Raw genomic sequence first — 19833 nt, forward strand, 5'->3', positions numbered from 1 at the left:
CCAGTCCATCCTAAAGGAAATCAGTCCTGAATATTCATTGGAAGGAGTGATGCTGAAGCTGAAACTCCAATCCTTTGGCCACCTGATGTGAAGAACAGACTCATTGGAAAAGACCTTGATGCTGGGCAAGATTGAAGGCAGAGGAGAAGGGAGTGACAGAGGATGAGATGGTTGGATGGCATCACCGACTCAATGGACATGAGTTTAAGCAAGCTCTAGGAATTGGTGATGGACAGGGAAACCTGGCATCCTGCAGTCCATGGGATTGCAGAGTTGGACATGATTTAGGACTGAACTGAACTCCAAACTCCCCTCCCATCCAGGCTGCCACATAACACTGAGAAAAGTTTCCTGTGCTAGGTCCTTGTTTATCCATTTTAAATATAGCAGGGTGTACATGTCCATCCCCAGATCCCTAACTATCCCTATCCCTCATCCTTCCCGCCGGCAACCATAAACTTGTTGCTGAAGCCTTCACAGCCTGTTTAATTTGGTGCTGGTTGCTCCTGACATTCACAGTGAACACCAACGTGCTGTTGTCTTCTGTTTTCTTCATGGCTGACTTAATGAGGGGGAACTTGGTGATTGGATGTCTGAGTTTTGGTGTTTGGGTTAAAGAGGGGAAAAAAAACTGTCTAGTTTACTCTTATGTCCCCAGTATCTAGCACAAATTCTGAACATCTGAGTATTCAAAAATGTTTTATGGAGAGGGAGAGTGGATGATAATGAAGTCCAACACCTACTAAGTGCTCACCACATGCCAAGCCCCATGCTGGTTTGTGTCACACATTACATCTGATCAACAATCAGATGCAACAGTCTGGCAGTTACAGTTGATACCTCCAGAAAGAAACTGAGGGCTGAGGTTAAATAACTTGCCCAAGGTCACCAAGCCAGCAAGTGCCAAAGCTGGAATTTGAACTGAAGTGGAAATTCTCTGGGCTTCCCTTGGTGGCTCAGACAGTAAAGAATCTGCCCACAGTGTGGTACCCTGAACCCCTAGCCTATAGTTATTAAGAAGGCAATGGCTCTGGAATCATATGATATAATCTCAGTACAGCAGGGAAGGTGAGCCGCAAGAAAACAAGCAGTTTAGCCCCCTGCCGTGGTCATAAAACCTCTCTCAGTGAGCAGGTCAGAGCCCCTCGAGCTTCCCAGCCTGTCATGGGGTGTTTGTTTTCCCTGGCTGTCTCACTTTGTTGCTCTCATTAGCCCAGAAGCTCCAAGATTTTGACACCTATTAGAGACGGCTACACAGTGGGTAGCTTGGGTAAAGGGGGGCGCCTGCAGTATTCTGTATCATTGCTTGGAGTTGTGGGGAACCTGATTCACCCAGAATGCAGTCAGGTCAATGACCCCAAAGAGGAAAGGGATTAAGAATTTGCATTGGAAAAGTGACCTGAGGTAGTACCCAAAGGGGCCAGGAGTCTGATCCTGCCAACTCCGTGCCCGACCTTAGGCATATTGCTTTGTCTTCCTGGGTCTCAGTTTTCCCATCTGTAGTAGAAGAGTTATTTCTAAGGCCTGCCCAGCTCTGGAGAAGGACTAGAAAGAACAGGTCCTTCTTGCTTGGGTTCTCTCATCACGCTTTTATTTCCCCAGGCTGGAGGAGAACTACGAGATTGCAGAAGGAGTGTGCATCCCCCGCAGCGCCCTCTACATGCATTACCTGGATTTTTGTGAGAAGAATGACACCCAGCCTGTTAATGCTGCCAGCTTTGGGAAGGTGAGTCCAACCTCACCTAGCTTATTCCTTTTCTTCCCCTTCTCAGTAATGGATGTGTAGTTCTTAACCATGTTTTAAATAATTCAAGTTTTTTTTAGGTTACTAAAGTAAATACTTTGGTTACTTTGCCATTAAAATGTCAAACAATTGTTAACAAAGTAGTACCAAACCTAATGCCAAAACAGAGTAATACCAAAGATCAAAAACTTCAAACAATTCAGACATGTTGTAAAATAAAAGTGAACGTCTACCTTGAATTTCCTCAGTACTCAATTTGCAAACAGTAACTTCTTTTCTCTGAGAGGTAGTTCTTGAACTGGAAAGTATGTTATGTGGATGTCAGTGGGACAGACTTGGGTTAGCAACGTGAGAGACTTGGAGAAACTGTGAAGAGGGCTTGCATCATCAGCGTGGAAGTCCGGGAGTCCTCAGCTGGAGGCAGTACAATCTGTCCTAGCACTGCAGACCTGACTGTTCTCTATCCACTTTTGATGAAAATACATTCCACACGTTTTCTGTAGTTATCTCTACAGAAAGTCCTTACCACTGAACATTCATATTCAGCAGCGCAAGGCAGGCAGCTGGAACTTTAAGATTGACTTCATTGTACAGCAGAAACTAGCACAACATTGTAAAGCAATTGTATTCCAATGGAAAAAAAAAAGATACATCATGTGTTTATTTGATAGATAAAAACCTAGATATTTTAAATCCTGAAAGCACTCAATTTGAGTCAATATGTCTAAACTCTTTCTCCTTTTATTAGCTTCTTTTTTTTACCACGTATAATTTTTTTTTTCCTGCATCTGCCAACAAAAAAAAAACAGGCAGTCTTGTCCAGCACCATTATTCCTTACCAGTGTTCTGAGTGGGAGTGTAGTGGACTGAAACAACAGGAAGATGTTTAAGTTTCAGAAATTTCCTTATCAGATCCCCAACAGATATATCATGAGCAAGAAAAAAACAGCAGAGCATGTTAGGCCTGAAGCAACCACACCAGAGAGTTTGAAACCAAGTGGCTGAGAACTGGCTTCACTCAAAAAATGTGAAGATGCTCGGTGGTGATTTAGGGAGGGAAAAATGTTTGTGTGATGGGTTAATGCTGGTTCTCCAAAGTGAAAAGAACTTAAAAAAAAAAGTCAAACAACTTTTGCCGGTTCATTTATTCATTTGGGCAGTATTGACTGAGACACGCTGTGTGGGAAGCATTATGGCAGGCAGTGGGACTTAAAGGGAACCTGGTCTGGGTCCCCCTGTGGAAAGGCTCGCAGACTAGGGAGGGGGACTGTGAGCCCTCAGCAGTGGGAGAAGGAAGAATCCAGATGGAGAGCATTCCTGTTCTGTGGTCCTGCAACATTCTCTCGTATTCACATGCATCCTGAGTGACTGTGATGGAGAGTCCAGATAAAGCCTCTCAGATAGGAAGACAGGTTGGGTGAACCAAATGACCAAGAATCCCAGCTCTCCTGGACTTATCACATAACTTTTCTGAGCCTCAGTCCTGTCAGCTCTGAAAAGGGAATTAACTCCTGCATTCTTCCCAGGGATGTTGCAAGATACACAGGAGAGAACGGCGGTGGCTGATAGGGCCTACCATGCTATCAGTCATCTGGTTGCTCAGATACTTAGTAACACCTACCATGTGCATTACAACTGTTGTTCTTATGAATTCTCCATGAGATGCTTGTGCACAGATACAAATAGCCATTGGTTAGCTTAGGCTTTGAAACAAAAACAAACCAAAAAAATTCACCATTTCTAGAAACTCCAATTTGCCTGTGTAAGGACCTTCTATTCCTTTTCCTCTCAAATCTGTTGTCAGCTCAGGGTTTCCTTGATCTTGTGATCTAGGTAAAATCAATTTATCTCTGACCCCTTCCTCCTAGCACCTCCTAGACCCCCTCCACCTAGCATTCCAAGTCTTAAATCTGCCCCCAGGATTTCAACAAGTCCTAGGGTGTTTGCATCCTTCAGTTCAGTTCAGTTCAGTTCAGTCACTCAGTTGTGTCTGACTCTTTATGACCCCATGGACTCCAGCACACCAGGCCTCCCTGTCCATCACCAACTTCCAAGTTTACTCAAACTCATCTCCATTGAGTTGGTAATGCCATCCAACCATCTCATCCTCTGTTGTCCCCTTCTCCTCCTGCCCTCAGTCTTTCTCAGCATCAGGGTCTTTTTCAAATAAGTTCAGTTCTTCCCATCAGGTGGTCAAAGTATTGGAGTTTCAGCTTCAGCATCAGTCCTTTCAAAGAATATTCAGGACTGATTTCCTTTAGGATGGACTGGTTGGATCTCCTCCAAGGGAGGAGTCCAAGGGACTCTCAAGAGTCTTCTCCAACACCATAGTTCAAAATCATCAATTCTTCGGCACTCAGCTTTCTTTATAGTCCAACTCTCACATCCATACGTGACTATTGGAAAAACCATAGCCTTGATGAGACGGACCTTTGTTGGCAAAGTAATGTCTCTGCTTTTTAATCTGCTGTCTAGGTTGGTCATAACTTTCCTTCCAAGGAGCAAGCATCTTTTAATTTCATGGCTGCGATCACCATCTGCAGTGATTTTGGAGCCCAGAAAAATAAAGTCAGCCACTGTTTGCCATGAAGTGATGGGACCAGACGCCATGATCTTCATTTTCTGAATGTTGAGCTTAAAGCCAACTTTTTCACTCTCCTCTTTCACTTTTATCAAGAGGCTCTTTAGTTCTTCTTCACTTTCTGCCATAAGGGTGGTGTCATCTGCATATCTGAGGCTATTGATATTTCTCCCAGCCATCTTGATTCCAGCTTGTGCGTCTTCCAGTCCAGCATTTCTCATGATGTACTCTGCATATAAGTTAAATAAGCAGGGTGATTATATACAGCCTTCACGTACTCCTTTTCCTATTTGCAACCAGTCTGTTGTTCCATATCCAGTTCTAACTGTTGCTTCCTGACCTGCATACAGGTTTCTCAAGAGGTAGGTCAGGTGGTCTGGTATTCCTATCTCTTGAAGAATTTTCCACAGTTTATTGTGATCCACACTTTGGCATAGTCCATAAAGCAGAAGTAGATGTTTTTCTGGAACTCTCTTGCTTTATCTATGATCCAGCAGATGTTAGCAATTTGATCTCTGGTTCCTCTGCCTTTTCTAAAACCAGCTTGAACATCTGGAAGTTCATAGTTCATGTATTGCTGAAGCCTGACTTGGAGAATTTTGAGTATTACTTTACTAGCATGTGAGATGAGTGCAATTGTGCGGTAGTTTTCTACCTAGAGCATTCTTTAGGGTCACCTTGACTTGGGACTCCTCCCTCTATATATACCACCTCTCTCTATACCTGTGCTGTTCAGTATAGTAGCCACTGGCCACATACAGTTGTTTAACTTAAAATTAAAATTCAGTTCCTCAGATACACAGTAGCTACATGTAACTGTAGGCTACCATATTGGACAGTGCCAATAGAACATTCCCATCTGCACAGCAAGTTCTGTTGGACAGCCCTATTCTGCACCATCACGAGCTAGGGATGGCACTCAGGGTCTTCTTTGCTTTGCACAAAGCAGTCCACAGAAGGCATCTGTGATCCTAACAGACTGAAGTTTGCAGTGGTGGTTTACACCCCAAACATTGTCCCATGGAACAGATGTCCCCATCTCAGAATGCTCCCTGGTCCTCCTTCTGCCAGTTCCCCAAAGCTGATCCCAGCCCTCTCTGCTTCCTCCTAGAGCTCCTTCTGTTCCCTTCACTCTCTCCTTCTTTCTTGGGATGACCTCCACCAATTTTCCTCTGCTCTCCAATCCTTGGTTCCTGCTGACATCTATACCCACAAGGTCTCATTTATTCCAAACGGCTTTTCAAAGTATTTTTCCAAATAGTAAGTTTCCTCTCTAAGAATTACAGTGCCAGCTGCTTTCAGAATAGTCATTTAAAAAAGCATCCAAATGCCATCTTATCTTCAGTCCCAAAGCAGGGACATACTCTAATGGAATTAAAAGCATAAATGAAAAATGCTCTCTGCAGCTGCCTTGCCATCGATTTCAAGTGCACTGGAAAGGAGGGCTGTCCTCCCAGCCACAGAGGACAGAAGGTGCCTACTGAAGGTTTTCACATTAAGTTTGTTGAATTGAAATCCCAGACACATTTGCCCTTCCTGAAGGCTCCGAGCAAGCTGCAGCTGCCATCTCCTAGAGAGAAAGGGACTAGTTGTTCTGAAAAACCTTGGAGGGGAATCGTGGACAGTCTCCCTTTGAGCAGTTCTGTCTGAACGTATGATTCATCTCTGAACTTTTAGCTCAGAACAAGCAAAGTTCACTATTTCAGCTTAGGTTTTAGAGAAAAATTAAACTGGTAGTCATCTTCCCATCTGACTTGTAAATGGGCTGAAATGAAACAGGCATTGGTAGTGAAGCTTTCCCAAAGTCACCTGGCTGAGATACTGTTCTCGATAAAGTGGATGGCAGCAATTGCTCTGCTGCAAGTGAGATCCGAAATAGAAATTCTCTCTCCAACACTGTGGCCAAGCTCCAAAAGCACTGGCTTCCAGTAATGTTGTATTGACTTTGGGTCCTGGAACTAATTTAGGAATTACCGAGAATGCTGAGGCTGCTAGCTGAACTGGTCTTGTGCTTGCTTGCGCTATTAACTAGGGTCGTGAAAGGTCACCCAACTTGGAGACACTTAACTTTTCTGAGCTCCCGTCTCCTTACCTTTCCTTGGAAGCATCCCTCACCAAATTACTGTGTGGATAAAATGAGACTGTGCTATGAGAACATGTTTTAAAACTAAAATTCTCTACCAAGGGAAGAAATCACTATCTAGAATTGGCTCCATTCCACTCTGTCTCCTCTGTTTTATTGTGCTCTATTTTTTCCTTATCACTGTCTGAACTATCTTATATATGTATGATGTTACTAGTATATATAGTTATCTGTACTGTACTATAGTTACCTGTACTGTATTATACTGCGTGTGCACTCAGTCATGTACAACTCCTTGTGACTGCATGGACTGTAGCCCCAGGTTCCTCTGATCATGGAATTCTCTAGGCAAGAATATTGGAGTTGAGTGCCATTTCCTACTCCACGGGATCTTCACAACCCAGGGATCAAACCCACATCTCTTGCATTTCCTGAATTGGCAGGCAGATTCTTTATCACTAGTGCCACCTGTATTGTATACAATATATATATTGTATGCAATATGTAATTACGTATAACTGATGTGTGTGTATGTATATATATATATATATATATATATGTAAGTTGCTTGTGTTTTGTCTGTCTCTTTCTTTAGAATGGAAGCTCCATGAGGACTTTTTTTGTTCACCATGCATGCCTAACCCCCTGGAATAGTGCCTGGCACATAGTAGGTCTTCAGATATTTGAAGACTGAATGATTTATATTATTGCTATTCACCAAGAACACTATGAATCATTTGACATATGGGAATTTGTTTAACCCATATGGTCACCATATGAAATTGGCATTGTACCCACTTTCCATTAGCCCACTTGCCAAGTAAGGATAAACTTGTTGAGGTACCAGTGTCCGTCCTTCCTATTCTGCCCTCTGACAACCTCGCAGGGAAATCCCGCATCCAACCATGGCATCAGGCCATGATCAGCCATCATATCAGTCCTGGATGGATTATTAAAACTCATTCTCCGCTATGAAAAAGCCCGTGCATGTGTGCTTGGTCACTCAGTCGTGCCTGACTCTTGGCGACCCCATGGACAGTAGCCTCCAGGCTCCTCTGTCCATGGGATTCTCCAGGCAAGAATACTGGAGTGGGTTGCCATGCCCTCCTCCAGGGGATCTTCCCAACCCAGGGATCGAACCCGTCTCTTCTCCTGCATTGGCAGGTGGGTTCTTTACCATTAGTGCCCACCTGGGTTCTCTCCAATTTAAAACTTTCACCTGACTTCCATGGAAGTAAGAGTCTCCCTCTCTCTATGCCTCAGAATTTGCTCTGTGAAAGGGGAGGGGGAGTTTTTTTCTTTCCTATTCTGACTCCTCCAGGGTTAGAGGAGGGGTCAGTGGGGGAGGGTGGCTAGAGGAAAGCAGCTGGAGTCATTTTGCCCAGTCAGTGCTCTCCGAAGGCTCCTCCCAGCTATCAGTGTGCTCTGCTTGGATCCCCATCCGTGTGCCTGGGTGGGCGTCCGGCAGTGTGTTTACGGGCACCTCCTGTGGGTCCCCCTCCACTGGCTGCAGGGCGGTGCTCTCCAGCTGACCTCCCACTGCCCATCACTCTCGCTCCTTGCCTGAGGATTCACCCTGTGGCTCTGGCCTCGTGCTGGAGGGTTTTGACCAGGTCTCTGCGCACCTCGTGTTGCACTCTTATTCTCAGAGACACCCAGATGAGTTTCCACAAGTGTAATGAGTGTGGAACAGGCCAAACGTACAAATAGAAAATGGCTTTGCTTTGTTCCTCAACTGTGTTCTGGCCAAACTGCCTTCCTGAACCCCTGATGGTTTTGTGGCAGGTTGAATAGCTTTTTGGTTATCGACTGAAAAAACAAGCCTCTTTTCAATAATGTAGATGCTCTTGTAGACACTAAAGTCCAGTCCAGTGCTCCAGTTAAAACTGCAGTCTCTCATTTACTTCAGAACTCCTTCCCCTCAACTCCACCCCATGAGTGGCCAGTTGATGGGGGTTGGAAACCTGAAATGGGGGCAGGGGAGGGTAATAGTTTGACCTTCTGCTCATCCCTGACCTTTCCTTCCTGCTGCTGGTGCCTCCAGGCTTGCCAGGGTGAGAAAAAGCATTTCCAAAGGGATAGCCCTAGTGCTCCAGCAGAGGCAGGGAAATAAATATTTAGAGAACAACAGAATTGTCAATTGAAACAAACACAAGGTAATAGGGATCAGAATTGGCCTACATCTGACATCATACTCAGTCAAACTACCCAATCTTATTAAAGACAATTCTTTTTAACAGATATTAGAAATATCTGGGTGTGGGTATGTTAGTCGTGGAGTCGTGTCTGACTCTTTGCAATTGTGTCCGACTATAACCCACCAGGCTCTTCTGTCCATATGGAATTCTCCAGGCAAGAATACTGGAGTAAGTTGTCATTCCCTTCTCCAGGGGATCTTCCCGACCCAGGGATCAAACCCGGGTCTCCTGCATTGCAGGCAGATTCTTTATTGCTGAGCCACCAGGGAAGCCCTAGAGGTGTCTAGCTATGTATAATTATAAATACAGCATTCATGGATGTTTAATAAAATTAGTAAAAATAGCAAACACTTACATTAGTTTGGTTCAGTCACTCATTTGTGTCCGACTCTTCGCGACACCATGGACTGCAGCACACCAGGCCTCCGTATCCATCACCAACTCCCGGAGTTTACTCAGTCTCAAGTGTATCGAGACGGTGATGCCATCCAACCAGCTCATCTTCTATTGTCCCCTTCTCCTCCCGCCTTCAATCTTTCCCAGAATCAGGGTCTTTTCAAATGAGTCAGCTCTTCGCATCAGGTGGCCAAAGTATTGGAGTTTCAGCTTCAGCATCAGTCCTTCCAATGAACACCCAGGACTGATCTCCTTTAGGATGGACTGGTTGGATCTCCTTGAAGTCCAAGGGACTCTCAAGAGTCTTCTCCAACACCACAGTTCAAAAGCATCGATTCTTTAGCATTCAGCTTTCTTTATAGTCCAACTCTCTCATCTATACATAACTACTGGAAAAACCAAAGCCTTGACTAGATGGACCTTTGTTGGCCAAGTAATGTCTCTGCTTTTTAATCTGCTATCTAGGTTGGTCATAACTTTTCTTCCAAGGAGCAAGCATCTTTTAATTGCATGGGTGCAGCAGTGATTTTGGAGGCCCCCCCCCCAAAATAACGTCAGTCACTGTTTCTACTGTTTCCCCATCTATTTGCCATGAAGTGATGGGACTATATGCCATGGTCTTAGTTTTCTGAATGTTGAACTTTAAGCCAACTTTTTCACTCTCCTCTTTCACTTTCATCAAGAGGCCCTTTAGTTCTTCTTCACTTTCTGCCATAGTGTAGTGTCATCTGCATATCTGAGGTTATTGATATTTCTCCCAGCCATCTTGATTCCAGCTTGTGCTTCATCCAGTCCAGCATTTCTCATGATGTACTCTGCATATAAGTTAAATAAGCAAGGTGACAATATACAGCTTTGATGTACTCCTTTCCCAATTTGGAATCAATCTGTTGTTCCATGTCAGTTCTAACTGTTGCTTCTTGACCTGCATACAGATTTCTCAGGAGGCATGTCAGGTGGTCTGGTATTCCCATCTCTTGAAGAATTTTCCACAGGTAATTGTGATCCACACAGTCAAAGGCTTTGGCATAGTCAATAAAGCAGAAGTAAATGTTTTTCTTGAACTCTCTTGCTTTTTCTATGATCTAGTAGATGTTAGCAATTTAATCTTTGGTTCCTCTGCCTTTTCTAAAACCAGCTTGAATATCTGGAACTTCGTGGTTCACGTACTGTTGAAGCCTGGCTTGGAGAATTTTGAGCATTACTTTACTAGCATGTGAGATGGGTGCAATTGTGCAGTAGTTCGAGCATTTTTTTGACATTACCTTCCTTTGGGATGGAATGAAAACTGACCTTTTCCAGTCCTGTGGCCATTGCTGAGTTTCCCAAATTTGCTGGAATATTGAGTGCAGCACTTTCACAGCATTATCTTTTAGGATTTGAAATAGCTCAACTGGAATTCCATCACCTCCACTAGCTTTGTTTATAGTGATACTTCCTAAGACCCACTTGACTTCACATTCTAGGATGTCTAGCTCTAGGTGAATGATCACACCATCGTGATTATCTGGTTTGTGAAGATCTTTTTTGTATAGTTCTTCTGTGTTTTCTTGCCACCTCTTCTTAATATCTTCTGCTCCTGTTCAGTCCATACCAGTTCTGTCCTTTATTGATCCCATCTTTGCATGAAATGTTCCCTTGGTATCTCTAATTTTCTTGAAGAGATCTCTAGTCTTTTCCATTCTATTGTTTTCCTCTATTTCTTTGCATTGATCACTGAGGAAGGCTTTCTTATCTCTCCTCGCTATTCTTTGGAACTCTGCATTCAAGTGGGTATATCTTTCCTCTCCTCTTTCATCTTTCCCTTCTCTTTTCATAGCTGTTTGGAAGGCCTCCTCAGACAACTATTTTGCCTTTTTGCATTTCTTTTTCCCTTGGGGATTGTCTTGATCACTGCCTCCTGTACAATGTCATGAACCTCCATCCATAGTTCTTCAGGCATTCTGTCTATCAGATCTAATCCCTTGAATCTATTTGTGACTTCCAGTGTATAGTCCTAAGGGATTTGATTTAGGTCATACCTGAATGGTCTAGTGGTTTTCCCTATGCTCTTCAATTTTAAGTCTGAATTTGGCAATAAGGAGTTCATGATCTGAGCCACAGTCAGCTCCCCGTCTTGTTTTTGCTGACTGTATAGAGCTTCTCCATCTTTGGCTGCAAGGAATATAATCAATCTGATTTCAGTGTTGACTGTCTGGTGATGTCCATGTGTCTCTTGTGTTGTTGGAAGAGGGTGTCTGCTATGACCAGTGCATTCTCTGGCTTTCATAAGCCTCTTATCCTTCTTTATCAGAGAGCAGACAGACTGAAAACTACAATCACAGAAAACTAACCAATCTGATCATATGGCAGCCTTGTCTAACTCAATGAAACTATGACCCATGCCTTGTAGGGCCACCCAAGATGGATGGGTCATGGTGGAGAGTTCTAATAAAATGTGGTCCACTGGAGAAGGGAATGACAAAGCACTTCAGTATTCTTGCCTTGAGAACCCCATGAACAGTATGAAAAGGCAAAAGATAGGACACTGAAAGATGAACTCCCCAGGTTGGTAGGTGCCCAATATGCTACTGGAGATCAGTGGAGAACTAACTCCAGAAAGAATGAAGAGATGGAGCCAAAGCAAAAACAAAACCCAGTTGTGGATGTGACTGGTGATGGAAGTAAAGTCTGATGCTGTAAAGAGCAATATTGCATAGGAACCTGGAATGTTAGGTCCATGAATCAAGGCAAATTGGTAGTGCAAACAGTAGATGGCAAGAGTGAACATCAACATTTTAGGAATCAGCGAACTAAAATGGACTGGAATGGGTGAATTTAACTCAAATGACCATTATATCTACTACTGTGGGCAAGAATCCCTTAGAAGAAATGGAGTAGCCATCATGATCAACAGAAGAGTCTGAAATGCAGTACTTGGATGCAGTCTCAAAAATGACAGAATGATCTCTGTTCATTTCCAAGGCAAACCATTCAATATCACAGTAATCCAAGTCTATGCCCTGACCAGTAATGCTGAAGAAGCTGAAGTTGAATGGTTCTGTGAAGACCTACAAAACCTTCTAGAACTAACACCCAAAAAAGATGTCCTTTTCATTATAGGGGGCTAGAATGCAAAAGTAGGAAGTCAAGAAATACCTGGAGTAACAGGAAAATTTGGCCTTGGAATACAGAATGAAGCAGGGCAAAGGCTAACAGAGTTTTGCCAAGAGAATGCAGTGGTCATAGCAAACACCCTCTTTCAACACTTACATAGGACTTTCTACATATCTGGCCCTATTCTAAGCACTTTACATATGTCAACCTTGTTTAATCCCCCAAACAACTCTGTGAGGTGGTAATTGTTATTTTCCCCATTTCATAGATGAGTAAACTGAGTCCCAGAGAGGTTAAGTAATTCACCCAAGGTCAAAAAGCCAGTAAGTAGATCTGTGATTCAGAATGTGAACCTGAGAAGTCTGGTTCCAAAATCCATGTACTTAACTGTCTCCTTTACACAGAGCAAGTTATTTTTAGGGTTAGGGTGGGTATGTGTAGAGGCAGGTTTTGCCTAAACAATTGTCCTTTAGACTTTGGTGTCATCATTAGCAGTCACCTGGACACTTCCACGTGATCAAATTTAGGAGTGAAGTCTTGGCCTCTCCGTCTCTCAGTGGTTAAGCATGCTGGTCACTGCAATCGAGATATTCCCCCTTCAGCTCTTCCCCTCTGGGTGTTCCAGGCACTGGAAACCCCTGCCAGTATTTCCCAGTCTGCCTCCCCCCCAGCCCATGGGCTCACCCATTTATTAGGAGTGCATTTATCTCAGGAGATGGGCGAGAGGTTGGGAGTCCTCTGGGTGTGTGCATGTGAGAAACCACAAAACAAGATGACAGGCGTGCCCTTGAGCTGTGAGCAGCCAGGACGGGAGGAAGGGGTGCAGAGGAGGAAACTGTGCCCTCCTCAGGGTGGTGGGTGAGGGGCAGTCTGAGAACCAGGTCAGTCCAGAAGACTTCTCAGAACCCAGTATTGCCTTCTCCCAACCCACAACCTTGTGAGATCTATGGAAGGCAGAAGTGGGTGTTTCCATTTCACCAAATGCTTCTTTCTCCTGCTCTTCTACTGGTCTTTTGCATGCTAAGTCACTTCAGTGGTGTCTGGCTCTTTGCGACCCTATGGATTATAGCCTCCCAGGCTCATCTGTCCATGGGATTCTCTAGGCAAGGATATTGGAGTGGTTTGCCATGCCCTTCTCCAGATCTTCCTGATGCAAGAATCAAACCCTCATCTCTTAATGTCTACCTGCCTTGGCAGGCAGGTTCTTTACCGCTAGCGCCACTGGTCTTTTAGAAGTTCTGAAAACTCCACCCAGGCTACTCTGCTTTCTGAGGTGGCCCACACTCTTGTCTGCCAAGTGTGTTTCTTTCTAAATAAATCCACTTCTTACCTAGCCAAAAAAAAAAAAAAAAATTCCTTCCCTAAGACATCCCTGGTAGTCCAATGGTTCAGAATCCACTTTTCAATGCAGGGGATGTGTGTTTGATCCCCAGTCAGGGAACTAAACCCACGGCCCACACTGCCAACAAAGAGCCCACCTCCTGAAACTAAGACCCATTGCAACCCCCAAACAAAGCAACAACAAAAAGCTCTACCTGCACAGAGATGCAAACTGTGTTTAGCGAGAGTTAAGTTTTTCCAGAAAGAAAAACTGGGCCTCCGATTTCTGGCTAAGAGAACATCTCTAACTGGAATGCCTTCCAGGCACTTGCAGCAGATATTCCTTCCAGCGGAGGCTGAAATGCAAAAGAATGTCTTCTTCCTCAAACTTCTCTTGAGGCCCACCATGTGCGATAGGTGAGGAGTTCCCAATAATGCTAGTTTTCTGAGCCCTGAAGGTGAGGGTCTGTCACCCTTACCCTGTGTGACCCTGGACAGGCCCCATTTCCCTCTCTGAACCTCAGTCCCTCCATCTATCACTGGGGGAAGTTAGTCTACAAATGTGCAAACATCTTTACCATATTAAGACACTTTTCAACTAGAAATCATGATGACAGTAACACTGACTCTTTTGCCAGGCACTGGGTCAAGCCCTCTGCATGTATTACCTCATTTAATCTTCTACAGCTCTGTGAACTAGATGCCTTCTTTGTTCCCATTTAAAGATGAAATAGTTGACTCTAGGGCCACTGGAGCCTTTCTTATGAGGTAAATCCTGGGTAGAAATCAGAAGGTTTATCAGTTAGGAATTGTGTTGGGTTGTGGTTAAAAGATGCCCCTCCTCATTCCCAAACAAGGACTTAAATAAATTAGTGGTTTTACTTTTCTTCACATAGAGTAAATCTAAAAGAGGATAACCTATGCTGGTATACAGCTCTACAGTAGCATCAGGGAACTACCGGGACTACTTCTCTCTCTGTGCTCTGCCATCCCTACCAGATAGCTTCTAATTTCTAGGTCACCTCATGGTCCAAAGTGGCTGCCTGACAACAAAGCCTATATTCCAGGCAAGAAGTATGAAAAAAGGGTGTAGGGAGAGAAAGGTCAAAACTTCAGCCGAGTCAGCTCTCCAGAGCTTGCCCAGAGCCCTGCCCAGCGATTTCCCTTTTGTCTCACTGGCTGCCCTTGGCTGTCAGGGAGGTGGGAAAATGTAGTCCACCATCTCCTGGAATAAAAAATTAGAGTTTGGTTAGAGAGGAAAAGAGGTAGACATTTAGCCATTTTATCCATATAAGAGCTTTTCAGAAATCCATGTAACCCTTTTCTTTAAAAAAAAAAAAAAAAAAGAGCTGTAATAGACATTTAACATTATATTAGTTTTAGGTGTACAACACAGTGATTTGATATATGTGTATATTTCAAAATGATTGACACAATCAATTTAGTTGACATCCATCACTACACAGAGGTACAAGTTTCTTTCTTGTGATGGGAATTTTTTTAAAATTCATAGTTAGCATGAGAAATTTGTTTGTTTATTTTTGGCTGGCTGGGTCCTCCTTGCTGCGTGTAGGCTTTCTCTCATTGTGGGGAGTGCGGGCTTCTCTCTAGTTGTGGTACGTGGGCTTCTCATTGCAGGGGCTCCTCTTATTGCACGGGTTCTAGAACGCAGCCTCGGTAATTGTGGTGCACTGATTTAATTGCTCCACGGCATGTGGGATCTCCCCAGGCCAGGGATCGAACCTGTGTCCCCTGCATTGGCAGCTGGATACTTAACCACCGGACCACCAGACAAGTTCCATGAGAACTTTTAAGGTCGACTCTCCTCACAACTGTCAAACATACAGTACAGTATTTTTAACTCCAGTCATCGTACTGTATGTGGCGACCCAGAACTCATTTATCTAATAAATGGGAGTAAGCACCTTCTGATCACCTTCACCTGTCTCTCCCCCATGTGTCCTTTTTGTGTCACAACTAGGAAATGGACCCCAGAATCCCGAGAGCGGGTAAGGTCTACTCTCAAATGTGGAGCCCACGGGATCCAGTGTAGGTGGCAACAGGTGACCAGCTTAGACTGTGTGTGGGTAACATGATTTACGGTCCACGGTTTGTTGAACTTATCAAGAAGAGGCTGATTCACCAATAGGCAACTGGACACCTGTGACCACAGGGCAATTTGAATACATGCAGAGGCCCTTTGGCCTCACAAATACCCCTCCCTACTCCCCACCCCCAGAGGGCTTGATGATTTCTCAAAATCCTTGATTCCTTTCATTTAAGGCCTTTAGTTTGTCCTGCAAGTATGACAAAGCAGGATAATTCATTAATATTTACCGGTTGCTAATACTTCAATACAAATAAGTTTAATCTATTAAAGGAACTTAGAGATCTGTTGGTGAGACCTTCTCATCTTCCAGACCAGAACACTAAAAGTCAGAGGGATTGAATGAGTTTCCTAAAGTCATACATGTAGTGGCAGGGCTGGATCTGACAGGTGGGGGCCATCAATGGATGTCTGCTATGCCATGAGAGGTAGGAAGACTGGAGGAAGGGGGTCTGGGGCAGCAGACACACTTGTATGAATTGAATTTATTTATATCCTGTCTTTTCCCCATGAGGCTTGAGGTACTTGGGAATTTGGGCTGTGGGTAGCGCTTACTTGAATGTATGGCTCCTTCCTTCCTGCCATCCTTGCTTGAGCAATGCAAAAAACAAACGAACAACGATGTTCTGGGACCTGTGCTTCTGTCAGCCATATAAATGGGGAACACAGATGAGGCCATAGATCCCTCTTGTTTTAAGTGACTGCCCTCCTCCAATACTCTTGCCTGGAAAATCCCATGGGTGGAGGAGCCTGGTAGGCTGCAGTCCATGGGGTCGCGAAGAGTCAGACACAGCTGAGCGGCTTCCCTTTCACTTTTCACTTTCATGCACTGAAGGAAATGGCAACCCACTCCGGTGTTCTTGCCTGGAGAATCCCAGGGACGGGGGAGCCTGGAGGGCTGCCGTCTATGGGGTTGCACAGAGTCGGACACGACTGAAGCGACTTAGCAGCAGCAGTTCCTCCTTGAGTCCTCACAATCTGCCTGACCCCAGGTCGCTCGCACACCTGTGGAGGGGCACAGAGACAGACCACGGGACTCTTGAGGAATCTTTGGGATTCTTCAGGGATGGTCTTTTTTCAACTTGCAAAGTAAAAAAATTAAGCACATGGATAGTTTCCTTCTACTTCAATTTCTTGCATATGTTTTTCTTAACCTTTAGTATCTGCTATAGTGTGTCCATATCAGAATGTCTAATTTCACACCAGTTTCCACATTTTGTTATTTCAGGAGTCTTTACTGACATGCAGCCTGAAAGTTTAGAAATCAAATTGTATGGGTTTGAATCCCATCTCCACCATTTACCTGCTGCATGAACTCAGAAGACTTCTTAATAGCTATGAGCCTCAGTTTCCTCCTCTGTAAAATGGGGACATGGTTCTAACCACCTGAGGACTGTTGAGATAATGACTGTTAAAAGGGCTGCCTTACCACTGCTGCTGCTGTCGCTTCAGTCGTGTCCAACTCTGTGCGACCCCATAGACGGCAGCCCACCAGGCTCCCCTGTCCCTGGGATACTCCAGGCAAGAACACTGGAGTGGGTTGCCATTGCCTTCTCCAACGCATGAAAGTGAAAAGTGAAAGTGAAGTCTCTCAGCCGTGTCCGACTCTTCGAGACCCTATGGACTGCAACCTACCAGGCTCCTCTGTCCATGGAGTGCGTGGTAAATATAAACAGTCAATGCACTTCAGCTATAATTGTGATTTCAGTTTACCTTTGCAACATTTTATGAGTTTAATACATGATGCTTTTAATATACCATCAGCAACATATCAATGTTTCAACCTTTCCAGATGCTCTTCCTTCTGAACAATTTTGAGAACAATTGTTCTAAAAATTTCTTACATTGCACACATGCTACCTTCACCACCCTCACCCTCTCTTATTATCGTCTTCAGAATTATTCCATTTTTGACTTAACCTTATCTTATGTAACTCACCTCATTCTAGCTAAATCAGTGTATGATGACTGTTTCCTTTTACACTCACACACATGACACATCATACCATCAGCCTAAGGACAATCTTGGGCTCACATATGGATTTTTGGACTTCCTGGAATTGTTATCCACAGTACTTATCAAGGGGCAACAGATTGTTAGATTGTTACCTTTCTAGCCCTGGGAGTTTTCTTGGAATTCTTCACCAGTCTGTATGCATGATTTGAAATTCCATTTCTGTCTCATTGCTCTAGATGTAAGTTTCTTGTAATTTTTTGAAATTTCTTTTGTGGAATTTCCTGTGGAACCTGCAGCAGGATAGAACCTCCCTCAACCTCCAGTGCCTGGTACCCAAATGTGCTACTTCTCCCCACATTGTTAAATGCATCAGATCAGATCAGATCAGTCGCTCAGTCGTGTCCGACTCTTTGCAACCCCATGAATCGCAGCAGGCCAGGCCTCCCTGTCCATCACCAACTCCTGGAGTTCATTGAGACTCACGTCCATTGAGTCAGTGATGCCGTCCAGCCATCTCATCCTCTGTCGTCCCCTTCTCCTCCTGCCCCCAATCCCTCCCAGCATCAGAGTCTTTTCCAATGAATCAACTCTTCACATGAGGTGGCCAAAGTACTGGAGTTTCAGCTTTAGCATCATTCCTTCCAAAGAAATCCCAGGGTTGATCTCCTTCAGAATGGACTGGTTGGATCTCCTTGCAGTCCAAAGGACTCTCAAGAGTCTTCTCCAACACCACCGTTCAAAAGCATCAATTCTTCGGCACTCAGCTTTCTTCACAGTCCAACTCTCACATCCATACATGACCACAGGAAAAACCATAGCCTTGACTAGACGAAACTTTGTTGGCAAAGTAATGTTTCTGCTTTGAATATGCTATCTAGGTTGGTCATAACTTTCCTTCCAAGGAGTAGCGTCTTTTAATTTCATGGCTGCAATCACCATCTGTAGTGATTTTGGAGCCCAGAAAAATAGTCTGACACTGTTTCCACTCTTTCCCCCTCTATTTGCCATGAAGTGGTGGGACCGGATGCCATGATCTTTGTTTTCTGAATGTTGAGCTTTAAGCCAACTTTTTCAGTCTCCACTTTCACTTTCATCAAGAGGCTTTTGAGTTCCTCTTCACTTTCTGCCATACGGGTGGTGTCATCTGCATATCTGAGGTTATTGATATTTCTCCCGGCAATCTTAATTCCAGTTTGTGTTTCTTCCAGTCCAGTGTTTCTCATGATGTACTCTGCATATAAGCTAAATAAGCAGGGTGACAATATACAGCCTTGACGTACTCCTTTTCCTATTTGGAACCAGTCTGCTGTTCCATGTCCAGTTCTAACTGTTGCTTCCTGACCTGCATACAGATTTCTCAAGAGGCAGATCAGGTGGTCTGGTATTCCCATCTCTTTCAGAATTTTCCACAGTTTATTGTGATCCACATAGTCAAAGGCTTTGGCATAGTCAATAAAGCAGAAATAGATGTTTTTCTGGAAATCTCTTGCTTTTTCTATGATCCAGCAGATGTTGGCAATTTGATCTCTGGTTCCTCTGCCTTTTCTAAAACCAGCTTGAACATCAGGAAGTTCACGGTTCACATATTCCTGAAGCCTGGCTTGGAGAATTTTGAGCATTACTTTACTAGCGTGTGAGATGAGTGCAATTGTGTGGTAGTTTGAGCATTCTTTGGCATTGCCTTTCTTTGGGATTGGAATGAAAACTGACCTTTTCCAGTCCTGTGGCCACTGCTGAGTTTTCCAAATTTGCTGGCATATTGAGTGCAGCACTTTCACAGCATCATCTTTCAGGATTTGGAATAGCTGAACTGGAGTTCCATCACCTCCACTAGCTTTGTTCGTAGTGATGCTTTCTAAGGCCCACTTGACTTCACATTCCAGGATGTCTGGCTCTAGGTCAGTGATCACACCATCGTGATTATCTGGGTCATGAAGATCTTTTTTGTACAGTTCTTCAGTGTATTCTTGCCATCTCTTCTTAATATCTTCTGCTTCTGTTAGGTCCATACCATTTCTGTCCTTTATCAAGCTCATGTTTGCATGAAATGTTCCTTTGGTATCTCTGATTTTCTTGAAGAGATCCCTAGTCTTTCTCATTCTGTTGTTTTCCTCTATTTCTTTGCATTGATCGCTGAAGAAGGCTTTCTTATCTCTTCTTGCTATTCTTTGGAACTCTGCATTCAGATGTTTATATCTTTCCTTTTCTCCTTTGCTTTTTGCTTCTCTTCTTTTCACAGCTATTTGTAAGGCCTCCCCAGACAGCCATTTTGCTTTTTAGTAAAATTACTCTGGCAAACACCCATTTCAAGGTGGTAGCGTTGAGGTAAAGTGTTCAGGAAAACTTATTCA

The 19833-nt window shown here is 44.0% G+C and overlaps 1 protein-coding gene across 4 annotated transcripts in view; it reads left to right on the top strand.

Moving 5' to 3' along the window:
* RFX4 (regulatory factor X4) overlaps positions 1-19833 on the top strand; it is a 172485-nt gene that overhangs the window by 65573 nt on the left and 87079 nt on the right. For all 4 annotated transcript variants that reach the window (XM_061417197.1, XM_061417196.1, XM_061417198.1 and 1 more), the window contains exon 4: positions 1603-1726. In XM_061417197.1, the coding sequence (XP_061273181.1) occupies positions 1603-1726 (124 nt within the window). The remainder of the gene's footprint in view (positions 1-1602; positions 1727-19833) is intronic.

This window comes from Bos javanicus, chromosome 5, assembly GCF_032452875.1.
Source record: "Bos javanicus breed banteng chromosome 5, ARS-OSU_banteng_1.0, whole genome shotgun sequence".
Lineage (NCBI taxonomy): Eukaryota > Metazoa > Chordata > Mammalia > Artiodactyla > Bovidae > Bos > Bos javanicus.